This window comes from Fringilla coelebs, assembly GCF_963513975.1.
Source record: "Fringilla coelebs genome assembly, chromosome: 14".
Lineage (NCBI taxonomy): Eukaryota > Metazoa > Chordata > Aves > Passeriformes > Fringillidae > Fringilla > Fringilla coelebs.
This window is the reverse complement of record NC_140040.1, coordinates 18083223-18099799: the sequence shown is the minus strand read 5'-3', so window position 1 is coordinate 18099799 and position 16577 is coordinate 18083223. Positions and strand designations below refer to the sequence as shown.

The following is a 16577-nucleotide window of genomic DNA, read 5'->3' as shown; positions in this document are numbered from 1 at the left end:
AGCAGATTCACATCACTGCTGCTGCTGTGCCTTATGCCCTATTTTTGCAATTTGAAATCTTTTTTTTTTCCTCCCCACCAATACTATTTGGAGAGTGGAAAAAATAATCGACCTATGATCGTGTTTCTTCACTCCTCACCTAGTACTTGTTTACAGTAGGTAGATATTTGCTGATTAAGAACTGCAATCTTTAGAAATAAAGGATGATACTAACTCAACTAAATCACTGCAGTGGAATTTATTGACATAAAGCTACAGGCTGTCAGGATTACTGACAAAATCTTTCTGTCTTTCTGATCAGAATCTAAGTTTAATATTCAAACCAACAACAAAAGGAACAGAAATGTGTTGCCATGTGTCAGGTTCAGAATTCCAAAAACCTGCCTTGAGAAGCAACAGGAGTTGATGCATACTTCTCTCTTCATACAGTATAATTCTAACATGCTTTTGCTGGTAAGCCTGGGGGTTCTCTGGGACAGAAGATGTCTTGTGACCTGCTAATACCATATAGCCAAAAGGTCTGTACAATCAGAGATAAGAAACATTTGTCTCTCCAGAGAGCAGCCAAATTCCTGTCTTGGGTATGGAATGATATATAACCAGCACCCCAGAAGGAAATTAATTTCCCAAACTGGGACTATTCCTAGTAGCCAAAGACGAGACTATTGATGGGATTTCTTATACTCACATATTTTTTCATATGATGGAGCAGGAGAAGAAAGAGAGGATCAGGACAACGAGTGGAGTGATACAAACATATGAGAAATATATACACATACATCATATTTTACGTGTCTGTGGTATAAGGATGTTCAGATTCTGGTCCCAGTTCTCATCCCTCTTACCTTGACTATTGTGGGACAAAACATGGGTCAACTCAAGGTCTGCCATTCTGTGCTTCTTCCCAGCATGGTCATTGTCTACATCACCTGGCTGCTTTATCTGTGAAAATGCACAAAGCCACTTAGCACCTAGTTCTGCAAAGAACCAGGAGATGATGAGTTCTTCTGGAAAGAACTAAGAGAGATGATGCAGAGATAAGAACCAATTCTTTGAGATTCAACACTTCATGCAGAACTGTTTTGCCAATTGACAGGGCAACTTAAAGGACACAGACAGCAATGGAGAGAATGGTCTCATTTTGCTATGAATAGTAAGGCAACACAAAAATAAAATGATACATTTAAGAAAACAATAAGCTTACAACTCAGCTTTAAGGACAAGCAAAAATAAGCAAGTAATGCACCTAGTCATTACTATACAAGAGAGAGAATAGTAGAAAGTTAGATCACCAAGTGCCTAAATTCTTTACCATCATCCAGAATCCACAATTGCAATTGCTGCTGAGCCCCATTCGCAGAGAGGACCTGGAGAACTCTTCCTGTCAATTGGGAAAATCCTACCTGGTGCATCCACCCATAGGTGAGGCTTCCGAATTGGCCCTGAAAGGGAGTCCAGTTTTTACAGGCCTAAATCAGCCAGTCCTTTGACCTGTTTATATTTTAGCACAGAAACACCTGGATCTGATGGCACACTGGGCCAGAGCCCAGGCCTCGGCTGGGTGGGTTTTCCCTGAAATATCATACAAACAAACCTCTATTAATGTCAGTTGGGAAAGTTTCTTGAAATTATACATTCTTTGCAGATAACTACACAAAATTATGGGAAAGTTTATAAAGCAGCCCGTTTGGTGTTAAACAGCTGGCATAAGTGTCTTGGTCATCTGTTTTTAGGTAAGTAATATTGATGGTGTTGGTCACACAGTGCCCAGGATTGTAAATCAGCCCTGGCTTAGGCCTCAGCACATACTGATATTCTTTAGATGCAAATTAAGCATTTGATGCTTTCTTACAGATAGTGCACGTCCAGTGCACCATATCACAGAATTGACTCTCTTCGAATATTAAAAATAAATGTTAAGCAAACATCTGTATCTATACCACTCATTTTCTGAATGCATTTCTAGCCTATATTTCTCAGTCTTTACAATGCAGCAACCAAGCCTTCTGACTCAGGCAGTAATTATGAGGAAGTTTGTGGTATGAACCCAACTCTATTTAGAAATTCTAACAGCAACCAAAAAGCTACTGAAGACAAGATGATGAGAAGAACAGGGACATGTTGGGGTTTTTTTTTGAGCATAAATCAGGTTTTGGAATGTTCTAAGCTGCAATTTACATTCCAGGGTCAGAGAGCACTCCTACTCAGTCATTACACAGCTGAGCACTTCTGAGACCATACAATCAATATCTGCCTTTTGCAAAGAAAGCATGTTCACTGTATGCACACAAAACCTACAGTGACTTAGTGAAGAAACACTCAATCAGTCCTAATGCAGTCATGATGAAATACCCTTTACTTGAGCGAGGGGAAGGCACAGTCTGATCTGGCAGTTATGAGGGTGCTGGGTGACATACCCCAGACACTAACAACGGGGAGGAATCCTGATACCTTGCACTCCTGCTTTTACCGTAGAAACTTACTAGATGTGCTGACTTTGCTTTATTCAAAGAATCCACCTGCAACGAAGAAAGGCTGCATTTTGTCACTAGCAAAGGTTAGAAAGTGTCTTTGCTGTTGTATCATGCAGAAATCTCTGCAAATTTGTGTTTTACACATAATTATGATAATCATCATTGTTGTTAACTGAACCTACAGGTTCTTAGGACTTTATTTGATAGAGTTATAGCTGTAGCCTTTCAGGGTGTTCAGTTTTCAATAAAGCCAGTGACAGCAGTGCAAACTCCAAAGAGGGTTACATTGATGTTGTTTTAATTGGCAGATTGTATCAGCACAGCCTGCCTGGCAAATTACTCACTTATCTTAAACTAGTTTCTATGTGTTGCATTGGAGTTTTATACTGATTTGCAAGATTTGAATTTTAAAATCCCTTTTGTCAGATAAGTACCTTTTCTAATAGCATAAAATTTAAAACATTTTCACACACTCTGATCAGAAATTGAAGCAAGTTTCCTATTTTCACCTATTCATATTTAATACATATTTTTATACATTCATTCAGTATCTTCAGAATTACAGGGGGATAAAACAGTGAGGTGAGAGCGAGCAAAATCACTACAAACAAAATTCAGCTGCTTTCAAGACATCAAATCATTGGATCCCAATTTCTGAGTTGCTGACTCTAGTATTCTTCCTTAAAAAAATGCAGTAGACACACAGTTTAACCAGCCTGCCTTGTAGAACCCTTTGGAGACCCCAATATTTTCAAAGAACCGTTTCCATTAAGAATATAATTCTAAGGATATTTTTCCTTTGATAAAAATAATGTTCTCGCTTAATTTTTTTTTTTTTTTTTGGATGATACATCTACACCATAACACAAAGAAAGCTAAAAAAAAAGAAATAAGGCTGGGGGAGGTGGGGAGGAAGGTAAATTTGGCAATACCAGTAGAATTATTGCATCTCTCAATGCTAAAATGTGCAGAAAGCTCTGTAGGTTAGGCACGGCTTGGAATAGGAACCAATATTGGCAAATTCCAATATTTGTGTCCAATAACATTAGTGAAATCAGTTACTCAAGGGAGTGTTTCATACAGGTGGTCTCTGCAGCACGAACCACTGCAGACCTCGGCAATGTTGAGGCTGGTCCCACAGCAGTTTCCTGGAGCAGCGCCAGCCCTGCCTTTCACTGAGGTACCGCTGTCGTTTTTAGGGGCCGGGGCTCCGGGACCTCTCCCAGCCTTTACACAGATCAGGGTGCGGGCAGCCGAGCCCCCAGAGGGGTCAGGGAGAGACCGGTGCAGCGAAAGGTGGGTCGATACCCACCCCAAAGCAGTCAGTGCCGAGTGGCCCGGGGGGCCTCGGGCTCTCCACCTCGGTGATTCTCCTCGCTGCGGGCGGCACCCGCGGGACTGGGAGCGCCCCTCGGGAGGGAACGAGCCGCTCTGAGGGGCAGCCAGCCGCGGGGCTGGGAGCGCCCCTCTCGGGGGAACGAGCCGCTCTGAGGGGCAGGCAGCCGCGGGGCTGGGAGCGCCCCTCTCGGGGAAACGAGCCGCTCTGAGGGGCAGGCAGCCGCGGGGCTGGGAGCGCCCCTCTCGGGGAAACGAGCCGCTCTGAGGGGCAGGCAGCCGCGGGGCTGGGAGCGCCCCTCAGGGGGGAACGAGCCGCTCTGAGGGGCAGGCAGCCGCGGGGCTGGGAGCGCCCCTCTCGGGGAAACGAGCCGCTCTGAGGGGCAGGCAGCCGCGGGGCTGGGAGCGCCCCTCTCGGGGAAACGAGCCGCTCTGAGGGGCAGGCAGCCGCGGGGCTGGGAGCGCCCCTCGGGGAGGAACGAGCCGCTCTGAGGGGCAGGCTGCCGCGGGGCTGGGAGCGCCCCTCTCGGGGAAACGAGCCGCTCTGAGGGGCAGCCAGCCGCGGGGCTGGGAGCGCCCCTCGGGGAGGAACGAGCCGCTCTGAGGGGCAGGCTGCCGCGGGGCTGGGAGCGCCCCGCGGGGGAGAACGAGCCGCTCTGAGGGGCAGGCAGCTGCGGGGCTGGGAGCGCCCCTCTCGGGGGAACGAGCCGCTCTGAGGGGCAGGCTGCCGCGGGGCTGGGAGCGCCCCTCTCGGGGGAACGAGCCGCTCTGAGGGGCAGGCAGCTGCGGGGCTGGGAGCGCCCCTCTCGGGGGAACGAGCCGCTCTGAGGGGCAGGCAGCTGCGGGGCTGGGAGCGCCCCTCGCCGACGAACGAGCCGCTCTGAGGGGCAGCCAGCCGCGGGGAACCTCGCCTCCCCGAAGCAGTCCCCAGGGAAAGCTGGTGGCGGCCCCACGGTGCCGGGAGCGGCCGCTCCGGGTGGCCACCCCCAGGGGCTGTGGCCAGGCTCGGTGGCGCGGGAGGCCGCGGGGAAGCTCCAGGAGGCGAGCAGTGCCTTCGAGGCGGCCAGCCAGACTCCGGCACGCTCCAGCGGAGAACGGCCGGAGGGACGAGGAGGAGCGAGCCGAGCCGCCACCGCACAGCAGGGCACCGGGCTCCGCTCCCAGTCAGCCACAGCCACCGCCCGGCTCCGCACGAGGGGCACCTGAGCCACCCCAGCGAGGACCTCTTCTACGGGAACAGGCCCGGGGGTCGCTGCGAAGAGATCCGCTGGACCAGTGGACGGCGGAGGAGCAGCGCCGAGGGGCGGGGCAGCTCCTCCCCGCCACCACCGGAGGTGGGGCCGGGCGGTGCCGTGGGGCAGGGCTGGCATTTCCGCAGGGTCGTGGTTTCGTCGAGAAGAGCTCGTCTCGTAGCAGTTGCAGACGGACAGACGGCTGGCCGGCCCGCCCGAAGATGACAGACGCCCTGCTGCCCCGCCAGGCGGCGGAGCCGGCGGGGGACGGCTACTTTCGGAAGGTGGGAGGCTCGGTGGCCAGCCCGGGACGGGTGGGCTGCGTGCACAGTGGGCTGTATGCCCGGGGCAACGCCTCCTGAGGGTGGTTCGGCGGTGGGGGTCCTCTCTCCGTCGCTCACGGACTGCTTTCTGCCGGCGGAGCGTCGTGGGCTCCGTCCTATGGCAGCCCACGGGCGTGGGGAGCAGCCTTGGGGGCGGCGGGCAGGGAGGCGAGATGGGGACCCGGCCCTGAGGGAGCGCGGCCGCTCGGGCTGCTCGGCGCGGGGACCCCGGCGGCCCTCCCCTGCTTCTGAGCTGGGCGTCACCCTGAGGGACCGGAGCCCTCCTAGCTGTCCAAAATGAGTCAAATTGCACTTGTCCGCCGTCTTTTAGCTGCCTTAATTTATTTTTGCCCTCCTGCTCTCTTTCCCGGTTTCGCTGTGTCTCCTCGCGTGCTTTCTAGTAAATTGCCGTATGTACCTGTAAGAAAGTTTACTGGAGTAAGGTAACGAAGTTAACAGATTCATTAGGAAGTTCCTAATGAACATCTGCCCTAATTACTTTTCAGACTGACTGGGCGGCTTATGCCATAACCCGCACCTGAGTTCTTTTTGCACAACAGTAATTAGAGTTAAGTATTGCCTGTAATGCAGCCCTGTGGGATTCTGTGAACTTCGCTGGAGGTAAAGGGCAGGCAGTAAGTGCCGTTTTCAGAGAGCTTTGGTTCGGCCTTCCCTCGCTGTTTTTAAGTTCTCAGCACCTGTAACTCCCGTCCATAGGTTTCAAGTCGAGGTGTAGGTACATGAGGGTTTTGGTGTAGGTTCCGGATCCAAGACCACGAACTGTCTAATCTATGGAGGGAGTAAAAAAAAGCTGCATACATCAGGTTGTTGCTGCTCGCCTTTGCTCAAAAATAGCCCCATTGCGCACTTAAGCAATCACCTGGATTACCTGGCAGGGAGGCACATAGGCTTTGCTTTGTTGCCGGCTTTACAGGCTGTTAGATTTTTTTGCCACTGTATTTATCAAATTCATAAGCTTGCAGGAATTTAAACAACACTGCCCTTTAGCAGAGGAACTGTTTCTAGGTGAAAAGAGCCAAGCTGTACCTGTGCCAGCCATACAGTAAGGAATCACTACCACCTTGTAAATAACTAGAGAGACTGAAACAAAACTTGGATCAAACCATGTCTGTCTTCCTCATTTGAGTAATCCTACTAGAATGTTTGGTCAGTAAATCACTTTTTTCTTAGTAGTCTTTAGCAGGACTTTTAGTCCTTAGCAGTTTTTCCCAGTCATACCATGTAGCCAAGTTGTAATTACTTCGTTTTCATAGCTATGTTTTCTACATTGTAAGAAGCTCATAGGCTGCCTTGAGGCATGTTAGTAAAAAAGTTGACTTTTCATGAACTAAGGACTACTGATAAGGACTAACTGAAGTTTAGTAGCCAAGTTGTGCCTCAGGTCATAAGAGTAGTAGGTAGATCTTCTACAATCAGACTTGCTAAAAGACTTGGTTTGTTTTAGATTAAGTTGTTTTATGTTGCAGTTATGGTCGCTAAAGCAGTATTAGATCAGTGTAAAGCTTATTGGACAGGAATGAAGTTTTTCTTATATATGAACATACTGTAAGATCAATTTAATACCTTATCAGGAGCATCTTTCCTATTACTTACTGCTTTAAGACATAATGAAAAAATGGGGATATGATAAAATCCCCATGCTGCAGTGAAACATTCTTGCCTCTGTTCCCTCCCATCTTGGAAAGGTTCAGCCAGCTCATAAGTATCTTTATTAAAGTTATGAACTTCAGATTAGGCTAGATGCTCAAAGCCTTTAGTCCCTAAAAGTAAGAAGGAAAATAGTATACCTTGTTATATGTTAGTTGAATAGTCTCAAAAGTCAGAGCTTTAATTCTGGTTTAGAAGTTCTAGGCGTGGGGGGAAGAAAAACAAACCACCAAAAAAAATGGACCAAAACAATCCCACTCCTGGAATCTTTAACAGGTACAAGCTGTGAACCCAAGGAGGTTCTTTAAATGTGGTACCTGCACGTCCCTGTGAACGTGAACGGTGTACTTGGTGATTTCATGTGACTGAGATTAGTGACAGAGCTTTTGCTGTGTGTCCATGGGTCTTCCCCCCCAACCCCTCTGAGCTACCTTGGTATTGTTTTCTCCTTCCTTCCTAAATCACACTATTTGTTTTCCTGAAAAGATCTGAGGGCTGGTTTACCAGTTTTGTTGGTGCAGAATTACATCAATTTCCAAAGATAGTCCTTGGTTTTAGGTCAAAAGGTACCTACTTAATTGACTTTTTTTATTCTGTAAGCTGTGTTGCAAGGTGAAAACACTTGCTTTGCATCAGTCCTGCTCAAACATGGCTTCCAAGCACTACTTACACAGTGAGGTTGTCTCGCATACTTTCCAAGAATATTGTTCACAATGAAATTTTATAATTGAGAAAAATTGGGCAGTTCATACCATATCCAATTGTTTTAGACTCTTGATTATTTTTAATGATTACTATGGGAAGTGTGCTCAAAGTCTCTCTTGCTCTATTATATATTATACTTTTTGAAGTTTTAAATACAGCATACCAGAAAGCAGCCTTCAGTATCCTCAAGATGCAGTATGTAAAACAACTTATTTACTTAATTTTTGTTTAGTGCCTTTTTTTTTTTTTAATGTAGGGAGGGGGCCCCATAAAACTATGACTGGCCAGAAATGGGGACACAGATGCACAGTCGTGTTTCCTGCTTTGACTTCTGTTGTCACACTAAAAAGTGACTCTGCCATGAGTCTGAGATGTGATAGGTGCCAGGAACTGCAGTCCACTTGCACTCTTCCTCAGATTTACCCTCCCCATTACCTTCCAGTGATGTCAGAGCTGCTCCAGATGGACCTTTTCCCTTACCCTTTTTCCATTTTCTCCTTTTTTCCTGTGGCAAAGATTTATCATTTATTTGTACAAAATCAAATTTTTTATTAAACCTGTAAGATGCTTCGAGCTGGCTCAATGCTGGTGGGTCTTTTGTTGGTGTTTTTTCTTTTTTAATTACCTAATTTTAAGGAAATTACCTGTGCGGTCACACAGGGTTCATATAATTCTATCAATGTTGCCCCATTCACTTCCTCTTATGTTGCCCTTCCTAAACAACCCTCTTGAGCTCTTTGATGAGCTGCAACCAAACTTGTGAGAAGAATTCTACTCCTAAAAGCAGAACAGACAACAACAAAAAATATCCTTTGTGGTGTCCTGAAGAGGGTATGGCAGAAGGGAAGAAGCACCTTACTTTCCATCAAAAAGAAGATAGAGCTTCTGCCTGGAACTTTTTAATTTCTGGGATGATAGTGTACCAGGAACTGGTTTTGCTACTGTTCTGTTTATCTTGGCTTAGTTCAGTGTACATTGCCAGGGCACACTGTACCTGTTCTCCTAGGTGGTGTGAGAGCTCTTGGACCGTGAGCCTCATATCTTGACCTATTCTGTATGGAGTTTCACATTCCTTCACTGTTACTGACAGCAGTCTGAATCAGCAATGCATGTCCCACACATCCATCCAAATTCTGCCCCCAGTCTTCCTTGTCTATGAAAATAATGACAAAACTAATGATAAGAGCAAAGAACAAATTATTTTAAAAGTAGGGCAAAGCATTTAGAGGGGAAGTATTTTTCGACAGACCAACAGTAATTAAAGCAGGTCTGTTGTCATGTGCTGCTTTGCTTACATTAGAGCTTCTCCCAGCCATGGTTATTTTTTACACCTGCCATTGTTCTGGGGCTTGTTTGCCCTCTCAAATGTCTTCCTGGGTTTTTTACTTATCTTTGAATTCTTATGAGAGAAACAGCCTTCTTTTTCAAGCTGTTCTCCCTTTTTTTTTTTTTTTTTTTACAGTACACCACTCCACTTAACCAGTAAGCTTTTGCAAAGTAAATATCCCTGAGACACATCAACATACAGATCTCAGAATATTTATAATATAGTGCTCACACAGTCATGGGATCCAGTGCTTGTGTGATGTAGTAGGGCTATGCCTGCCTTATTTTTGTTTGTTTGTTTGGGGATGGTTTTTGTTTTTCTTGTTTGTTTTTTTGGTGAGTAGGAGCAGAGCAAGGAAGAGATACCTAGCAAGCTCTTTCTACTCTGTTCTTCCCACCTTGACTCACTGCTTTGTAACACCTTACACTGGCCATGTTTTCAAATTTCTCTCACCAGTCAGAAAGTTGCAATAAATGGTAAGAAAAAGGCACAGTTAATTTTCCAGTGTTAACATTTCTGCAGCTCTCTATCTGTTGGCTGGCTCAACATGGAACATCCCAGCTTCAATTTGGCTGCTCTGGATAGCAGTCCACTGTGCTACACAGAGGCAGAGCAGTAGGACAGCTACCTTAATAAATCTTTAGATTCTGATCAGTTGAACAAAGGTGCATAATTTTTTTCTTGAAGCTTTGCTTTCATCTATGAGGCTAGATACCTATCACATAGACCCAGCTGATTCAGAAAGAATGACTCTATATTAGTCCCCTGTGTGAGGGAAGAAGGCTAAAAGCAGAAGCAAGCAGCTCCATAAGTGAAGCACCAGACTGAAGATGATGATAGGTATGGTAACTAGCTCATGAATCAGCACCTCCCGAATTAACTCTGTGTCCTTCCCCTCTTTTTGAGCTTTTTTCTGCAGGGCTTCCCCCCACCTGTTAATGTATCAGTTTACCAACCTGCCACACCTGTCCTTCCACCGGGGTTTAGCTCATGGGGTTCTTTTTAAGTCATTAGTAGCCAGGCAACCATCAACATTAGCATTGACACAGGAATATTTATTTGGCTATTTGTTCTCTTTCCACTTGTCTGGCAGGACAGAAACAACTCAGCAATGATTCATAACCCTTGTCATCCAAAGTCCACTCATTATATACAAATTCATAAAACCTAAACCAGAAAGTAGGCCTTCATGTGAAACTAAGAATCATCTGAAACTTGATTAGTCAAGAGACAGACATCTCTGATGAAATAAGAATGTTAAATTTTGCTTAGTGAATGCTGTGACAAGATGGAGTTCATGTAGGAAATATATATTTGGGATCTAATGCAATAATTACTTCTTTAACTTTTTATTAATTTTTGGGCCAGGTGCTTGGAACTATAAAATACTTCATTCATAGCACAAGTAGACCAAGCTCTGGAAGACCAGATCTTCCCAGCCTCTTTATTAAAACAAAAAACAGCTACAACAACAAAACACTCAAATAAAACTTGTACTTCTGAAAGTTCTGCAGTATACAGCTAAATTTTCAAAACTGAACTAGTGGTAATATGCCAAAAGAACCACTAATTACACTACTTCAAGAAGGTAAGGAAATGACAATTTAGCAGGACTTGGGATCAGTTGTAAAAATACTGGTGTGAAATATGCTGTTTGCCACGATTGCTGCTGGAACCGAAGAAGCTGTGTGCATAAGTTCCATACATAGTTGTTATTTAAACATGCATGTTTAAGTACCTGGAGGATATGGCCATTTGTGTACACTGCTGGGCTTGACAAGCAGCACAGGTTGCACTGGCTGGAAAGGACTGTTTTCCTTTAAGCAAGGAGGCACACCCAGTTTCAACTCTGTGTCACCTTCAGACAGTGTGGCTCATCTTAAAAGTTCAAACCACTACTTTGTAAAGCATATTTATGTTAATTTCGAATACTTACTGCCATTACTCATTGTTTGGCAAACAGTCATGATTTTTGCATTCATCATGACTGGACTTCTAATGTGAAGCATGTAGAAATGCTGTTTAGGAAAGGGATCTTCTGCATGGAGGAAGACAAAGCTAAGCACTTGCTTGGATCTGTTTGCTAAAAAACTTTTTAATATACATAATTTGTGCTTTACACAAGGGGGTATCTTTCCCAGTATTTCTTGAGGTTTTTTTTTCAGATATTGGTTTATATCACTGTTCTCTACACAGACTTCTACCTTTGTCGGATTAAGCTCTTTTTTGACTTAGAGATGGGGTAACTGACAGATGTTTTAAAAACTTTTATTCTATTTTTAGTCTTATGTAAAGGGTGAGACAGTACAGGTGTAATAATTCACACCATCACAATCAGAAGTTAATTGTTCCTTAATTACAATACATTATAAGCGTTCCCTGGCTTATTAATTTTTGCTATACTATGTTGTAAATGCTTTAAAGCCAGTCATCTAAAATTACTTCTCATGGGTCTTACTGTAATGCATTTTTCATAGTTCTATTTCTCTAAAGTATCTAGTCTTATTTGTAAGGTTGTCTTTTGACACTTGTTTCTAGTTCCCTTTCTCTCTCAAAATGTCTGTCCTATTCTATGGCATTTCTAAGGCAGCATTTCTTATCTCAAAGTCTGCATACAGATGCAGACTGTGTGAGCTTTCTGTCAGGCTTGGAGATTTTTCCATAAATCCATTTCCCACACTACCCATCAGTTTTATGGCAGCTTGATTACCATAAAGAGTTTAAGCCTGCAAATGAACACAAACTAACTGAATGTCCCCTGTGCAGGAGATGTAAAGAGGAACATTTTCCAAAAAGTGAAATATTAATTCCTTATAGGCTTTGTGAAGTTAATGGGAGCCATATGCTCAAACAGGTGAGCATATCCTGAAAACAGACTCCTCTATCCCTAAGAAGCCTCTTATCAAAACTGTCACACTTGCAGGCACACTGGAGGTTATACAGATGCCTTGGTCTGTCAGTGCCGTGTCCTGTTAGGTCTAGGGCTGGTTTTCCTTCCTATAGAGAATAGTGCCTGGGGACCTGAAATGGAGACAAACGTCTCAGACTTTTTCTCTTTGCAGAGAGTTTCAAATCACTGCAGTTTTGTATTCATTGTTCAGTGGGAGCTTGATCAAAAGTTCATTAAATTGAAGAGATCACATCTATCAGCTTCATGGGCTTGGGAATCAGACACTTGATCTTACTGAAAAATTTCTGAAGTGAAGCTGTAAAGAAGTATTTGAATGATGTCATCAAACCTGTTTGGCACACAGAAAGGGCCAGGGAGTTCTGGGAGGAAGCTGCAGCTTTACAGAAAAAATGAAGGGCAAGACAAGGATACATTTTAGAAGGATGCTTGAACTATGTGGTGGAGAAAGAAGTTGGAAGGAAATACCTGTGCACAAATATGGAGATAACAGGTCTGAGATGAGAATTAAATAGTCAAAATGAATGCAAGAGCAAATAATTTGTGAGGTTCAAATGAAAAATGCTGTAGATAGAATGGCAGGAGATAAAGCTTTGAATAGCAGTAGTAGAAAAGACTATACAACACAAAAAGAAGGAAAAGCAAAGTGGGGAAGAACAGCTTTCTCCCAGAGAAAGAACCAGTCTAAGAGGAGACAGCAACTCATGGCTACAAGACCATGTTATACACTAAAGTGTGCATTGCTTATGTTGTTGTGTATAATTGTGTGTGAAGGAGCATAAAGTATTTGGTAGTTAAAGGACTGCTTCTAATGAGGTGAATGAGTGAGTTTGCTGCATTGCTCACCATGCTGGCCAGGCAGCCCCCAGCACTGCACGGGCAGTGGGGGATGCTGTGGCACTGGCATTATTTAACCCTCTCCTCAAGTGGGGTGCCAGGAGGGAGAAGCCACCACTGCCCCTGCCCTCCCTCCCACCTGTGGCACAACTGGCCAGGGGTGGCCAGGCAGGCGGGGCTCAACTCCGAGATGGTGACCACAGCACCTCACTACCCCTGGGGAAAACCACGTGTGCACTGTTTTGATTTTCTTCTTACATGTGTCATCACAGAGGCATTGCCAGACTCTCTAACTGAGCCAGCAGCGTGTCCATCTTCAGAGCCATCAGAGATTGGCTCTGTTGGACAGGATGGAAGCTTCTAGCAGCTTCTCACAGAAGCCGCTGCTGTGGCCCTCCCCACTGCTAAAAAGCTAGGCTGGGCCAACCCAACACAACGTGTCAATCATGCTGTGAGAGCTTACTCGATGGAGAGAGCTGTGAGTGGTATTTCAGTGCAGTCATTCAGTGTGGTGTGGTTTTTGAAGTTATGTGGCAAATGGCGCTTCTGAAGATGTTTGCACAAGCTCCCTGTCGTTTTACCTATTTATTACAAGCTTTTCAAACTAGATATGTAGAATTAATATTATTGGGCTATGTGCCTTCTCAGTTGAACTAGAGTCATCTGGTTTGATCAGCTGATTTCTCTGTTGTCAAGTCAACTTGCTTTCACTTGACAACAAAAACAAGAACTGAACTTCATTATCAGAATTTTATGTTCTATTTAAATACTCAGCTTTGTTTTGCTCGTATGTCGTTGCTTGACCACTCATAATTGTTAATAGACTTTTAAATGCTCTTATAAGAAAATAAATTTTTTCTAGTCACAACTAAGAGGGAGGGGTCCAAAATAGTGCATAATTTAGTGGTTGGAGTAGTTGAAAGAAGACTTAGAGACGTCTGAGCCTCCTTCTTGTGTAGCAGACAACACAGGACTGATAAGCTTTGTACTGATACCCACTGAGGCCACTCAAAAGGACATTCTTCATTTAAGGGTAAGCCTTGAAACAGAGATTTTATTTGCCTCAAAATTATTAGTTGAGGTTGCAGGGATGTGCTGGTATACTCTTAAGATTCAAAGGCATTTGAATATATTTAAAAAAGCAGTGGCAGGGGCAAAGAATAAATTGTGTAAGGGGAATTTCTAACATATTTTAAAAAGGTGTTAAAATTGTGTTTCCCTTAAACAAAAAAGGACAAACATGCAGTCCTACTCATCTGTAGCAGTTTGAGCTTATCAGTGCTCAGAATACAATGGCTCAGTCCTGCTCAAACACAGGTTTCAGCAGTTTGAGTCTTCTTTAAGAGCCTAATTTGATAAGAGTCTGACAATATAATCATTTTACCCTGTTAATCTCTATTTTGGTGAATTTGAGATGTGAAGAGAGGAGCCTGGGGAAGGTGGGGGAGGAATTGTCCTGAAGGTCTGAGCCACCAGAAGGAAAGATCAGAGATCCTAAAACTGAGAGCAGATTTTTGAGCCCCAAACTTTGAAGCACCACAGTCTGTTTTGGGCAGAGTTGTATTTTAAGGCTGCGTATATCCCAGTATGGAACTCTGATATTTTACAAGGGTTAAGCATTAGCTTTGATGGGAGTTGCTGTCTTGCCAGATACTGTTTTCATAAAATCATAGAAACTTAATAACATTCTGTCAAATTTGGTTGCATTTGCAAAATATCTTGAAAATATTTTTAGAGGAGAAGAGACTAGCTCACATCTGTACTTAAGGTTTAAAACAGGTATTTTCTGTTTGAATTTTGATGTTAAAATGTACTGTGTTCATGGTTTCTTTTGGTTTTAATGACCAAGTTTGAGACAAGAAATACTGTTGTTAATGTCAGCTCATCATTGCTGTCAAGCTAGCTAATTTGTATTCATACAGAACCTATGCCTTTAACATTGAATTTAAATGAACCTTTAAAGCTCATTTAAATTCAGTGTTAGTCTCTCTGAAGTTTCTTCCAACAGTAACAAAAAACTTTTTTTCTTGATTCTAGGGATGTAATCCTCTTGCTGAGACTGGACGAAGCAAACTGCAAAATCAAAGAGCTGTTCTAAACCAACAGATCTTAAGAGCAGTGAGAATGAGAGCTGGTGCTGAAAATCTTTTAAGGTATATCTCGTGGTTTCTTAGTTTTCTTGTCCAAGTAACAATTGTTTAATTTTGAAGAAGTCTCTTAGCTATTGTATTTTCTCTTTTTCCCTTTCTCCTTTTTCCCCTATTGTATTTTCTCCTTTTTTTCCCTCAAACATGCTGCATCTCTTACTGTAGAATGATTTGTGAATCTCCCTGAATTTTTTTCAAGCTACAGCTCTAGAGTCATTATTAGCTTTTAAGTGCACTTTTATACTATGTTGTAGAAAATGAGCTAAATGTTAGACTTTCTTAGGTTGCTCTCTTTGTTCTGCTTTATTGCTAGTGATAATGGCAATTGCTGAATATTGTAATGAGTTCCTTTTACTCCTCAAATCAAATGAAGGTATTGCCACTATGCTGTTGGCTTTTCCCAAGATCCTTTAGTTTTGTGCTGCAAAGTAGAAAGGACCATCCATTGCCTTCTTTACTCCCTGTAATAATGATGCAGGAGCAGCAGGGTAGCACACATCTAATTTAAGCTGGGTTACCACCAGCTGCCACCAAATTCTCCTCCAGTTTGAGGTAACTTCATCTGTTACATTTTGTTAGGATATGTTCTCATATGTGGCTGTCTCCATAGGAATAGCCTTATGTTGGCCCTGTGATTAACTCTTTGATAAACAGCCTGTAGATTTCTAATTTTACACAGAAGAACTGAAAATTATCTCAATTCTCATCTGCAGTAGTTTCCTGTAGTGTCTGTTTCTCTGCAACTGGAGCAACAATAAGTCTTCAGAAACAACATATAGTAAATATGCTTGAAGAAGTGAAAATGCTTGGATAAATTAAATTTTCTTAAACTTGTCATTAATCAGTGGGTTGCCTGTTGTCTGTTATCTGCTTTATCTCCACTCTTGCAAGAGATGTGACAGGTTGGAAACTTAGGTAATTTTAGCCTCTGTGACTGACTTAAGTGTACTTGGTTTTCTGGTAATTAACTTAAGGAGTGAGACTTAGAATTTTACTGCTTTCTGTATGGTTAGCAAAATTATGATATCTGCTTTTGAAGCAGAATGCTTCATTCAGTTAATGTTTCAGTTTGTGAATTCAGGAGTGTTTTGGAATGGCTGAAGAGATGAGTAGTAGCTTATGTGAAAACTGGTAACATTTAACCTAGATATCCTAAAGTTCAGTTTCTGATGCCAGTATTAACTGCTGAAATACTGAAGTTGCCATTTACAGGAGTGGGAACTAAATCTACTTAAGAGTAGAGGAACAGACTTTAAAAAAAGATTTTAGAAGTCTAAAATTAATTTACACTTGTTGAACTATTAAAACTTGCTAGTTCTTTGAAAGAAGCAGTTTTATAAGTAACCTGACCACCAGACAGTTCACATGATTAGCTGTATCTACAGTCTCCTAAGGAAAAACATAAACAAGCTTTATGTTTGCAGATTCTATTTGAATTTCATCCAGTTCTAAAAGAAACATACCAATTGCTGTCCACAAGAAGCCTCCTGGAGTAGAATTTGAGAAAAAAATGGAAATTCAGGTTTCTTTACTTTTGGCTTAAAGTAAGCACTAGGCTTGAAGCACATGATCCACATAGTGCAAAGACTTTTGTTCTTAAAAGTTTCTAAAATCACCCTCT

At 43.4% G+C, this 16577-nt stretch overlaps 1 protein-coding gene across 1 annotated transcript in view; it reads left to right on the top strand.

Annotated features, from left to right (window-relative positions):
* Window positions 1-5262: 5262 nt before the first annotated feature.
* The window catches only part of RHPN2 (rhophilin Rho GTPase binding protein 2), a gene marked incomplete at its 5' end in the record, with an annotated part of 28512 nt that continues 17197 nt past the window's right edge, over window positions 5263-16577 (top strand). The window contains 2 exons of the mRNA XM_084215341.1: window positions 5263-5325; window positions 14847-14962. Of these exons, the coding sequence (XP_084071467.1) occupies window positions 5263-5325; window positions 14847-14962 (179 nt within the window). The remainder of the gene's footprint in view (window positions 5326-14846; window positions 14963-16577) is intronic.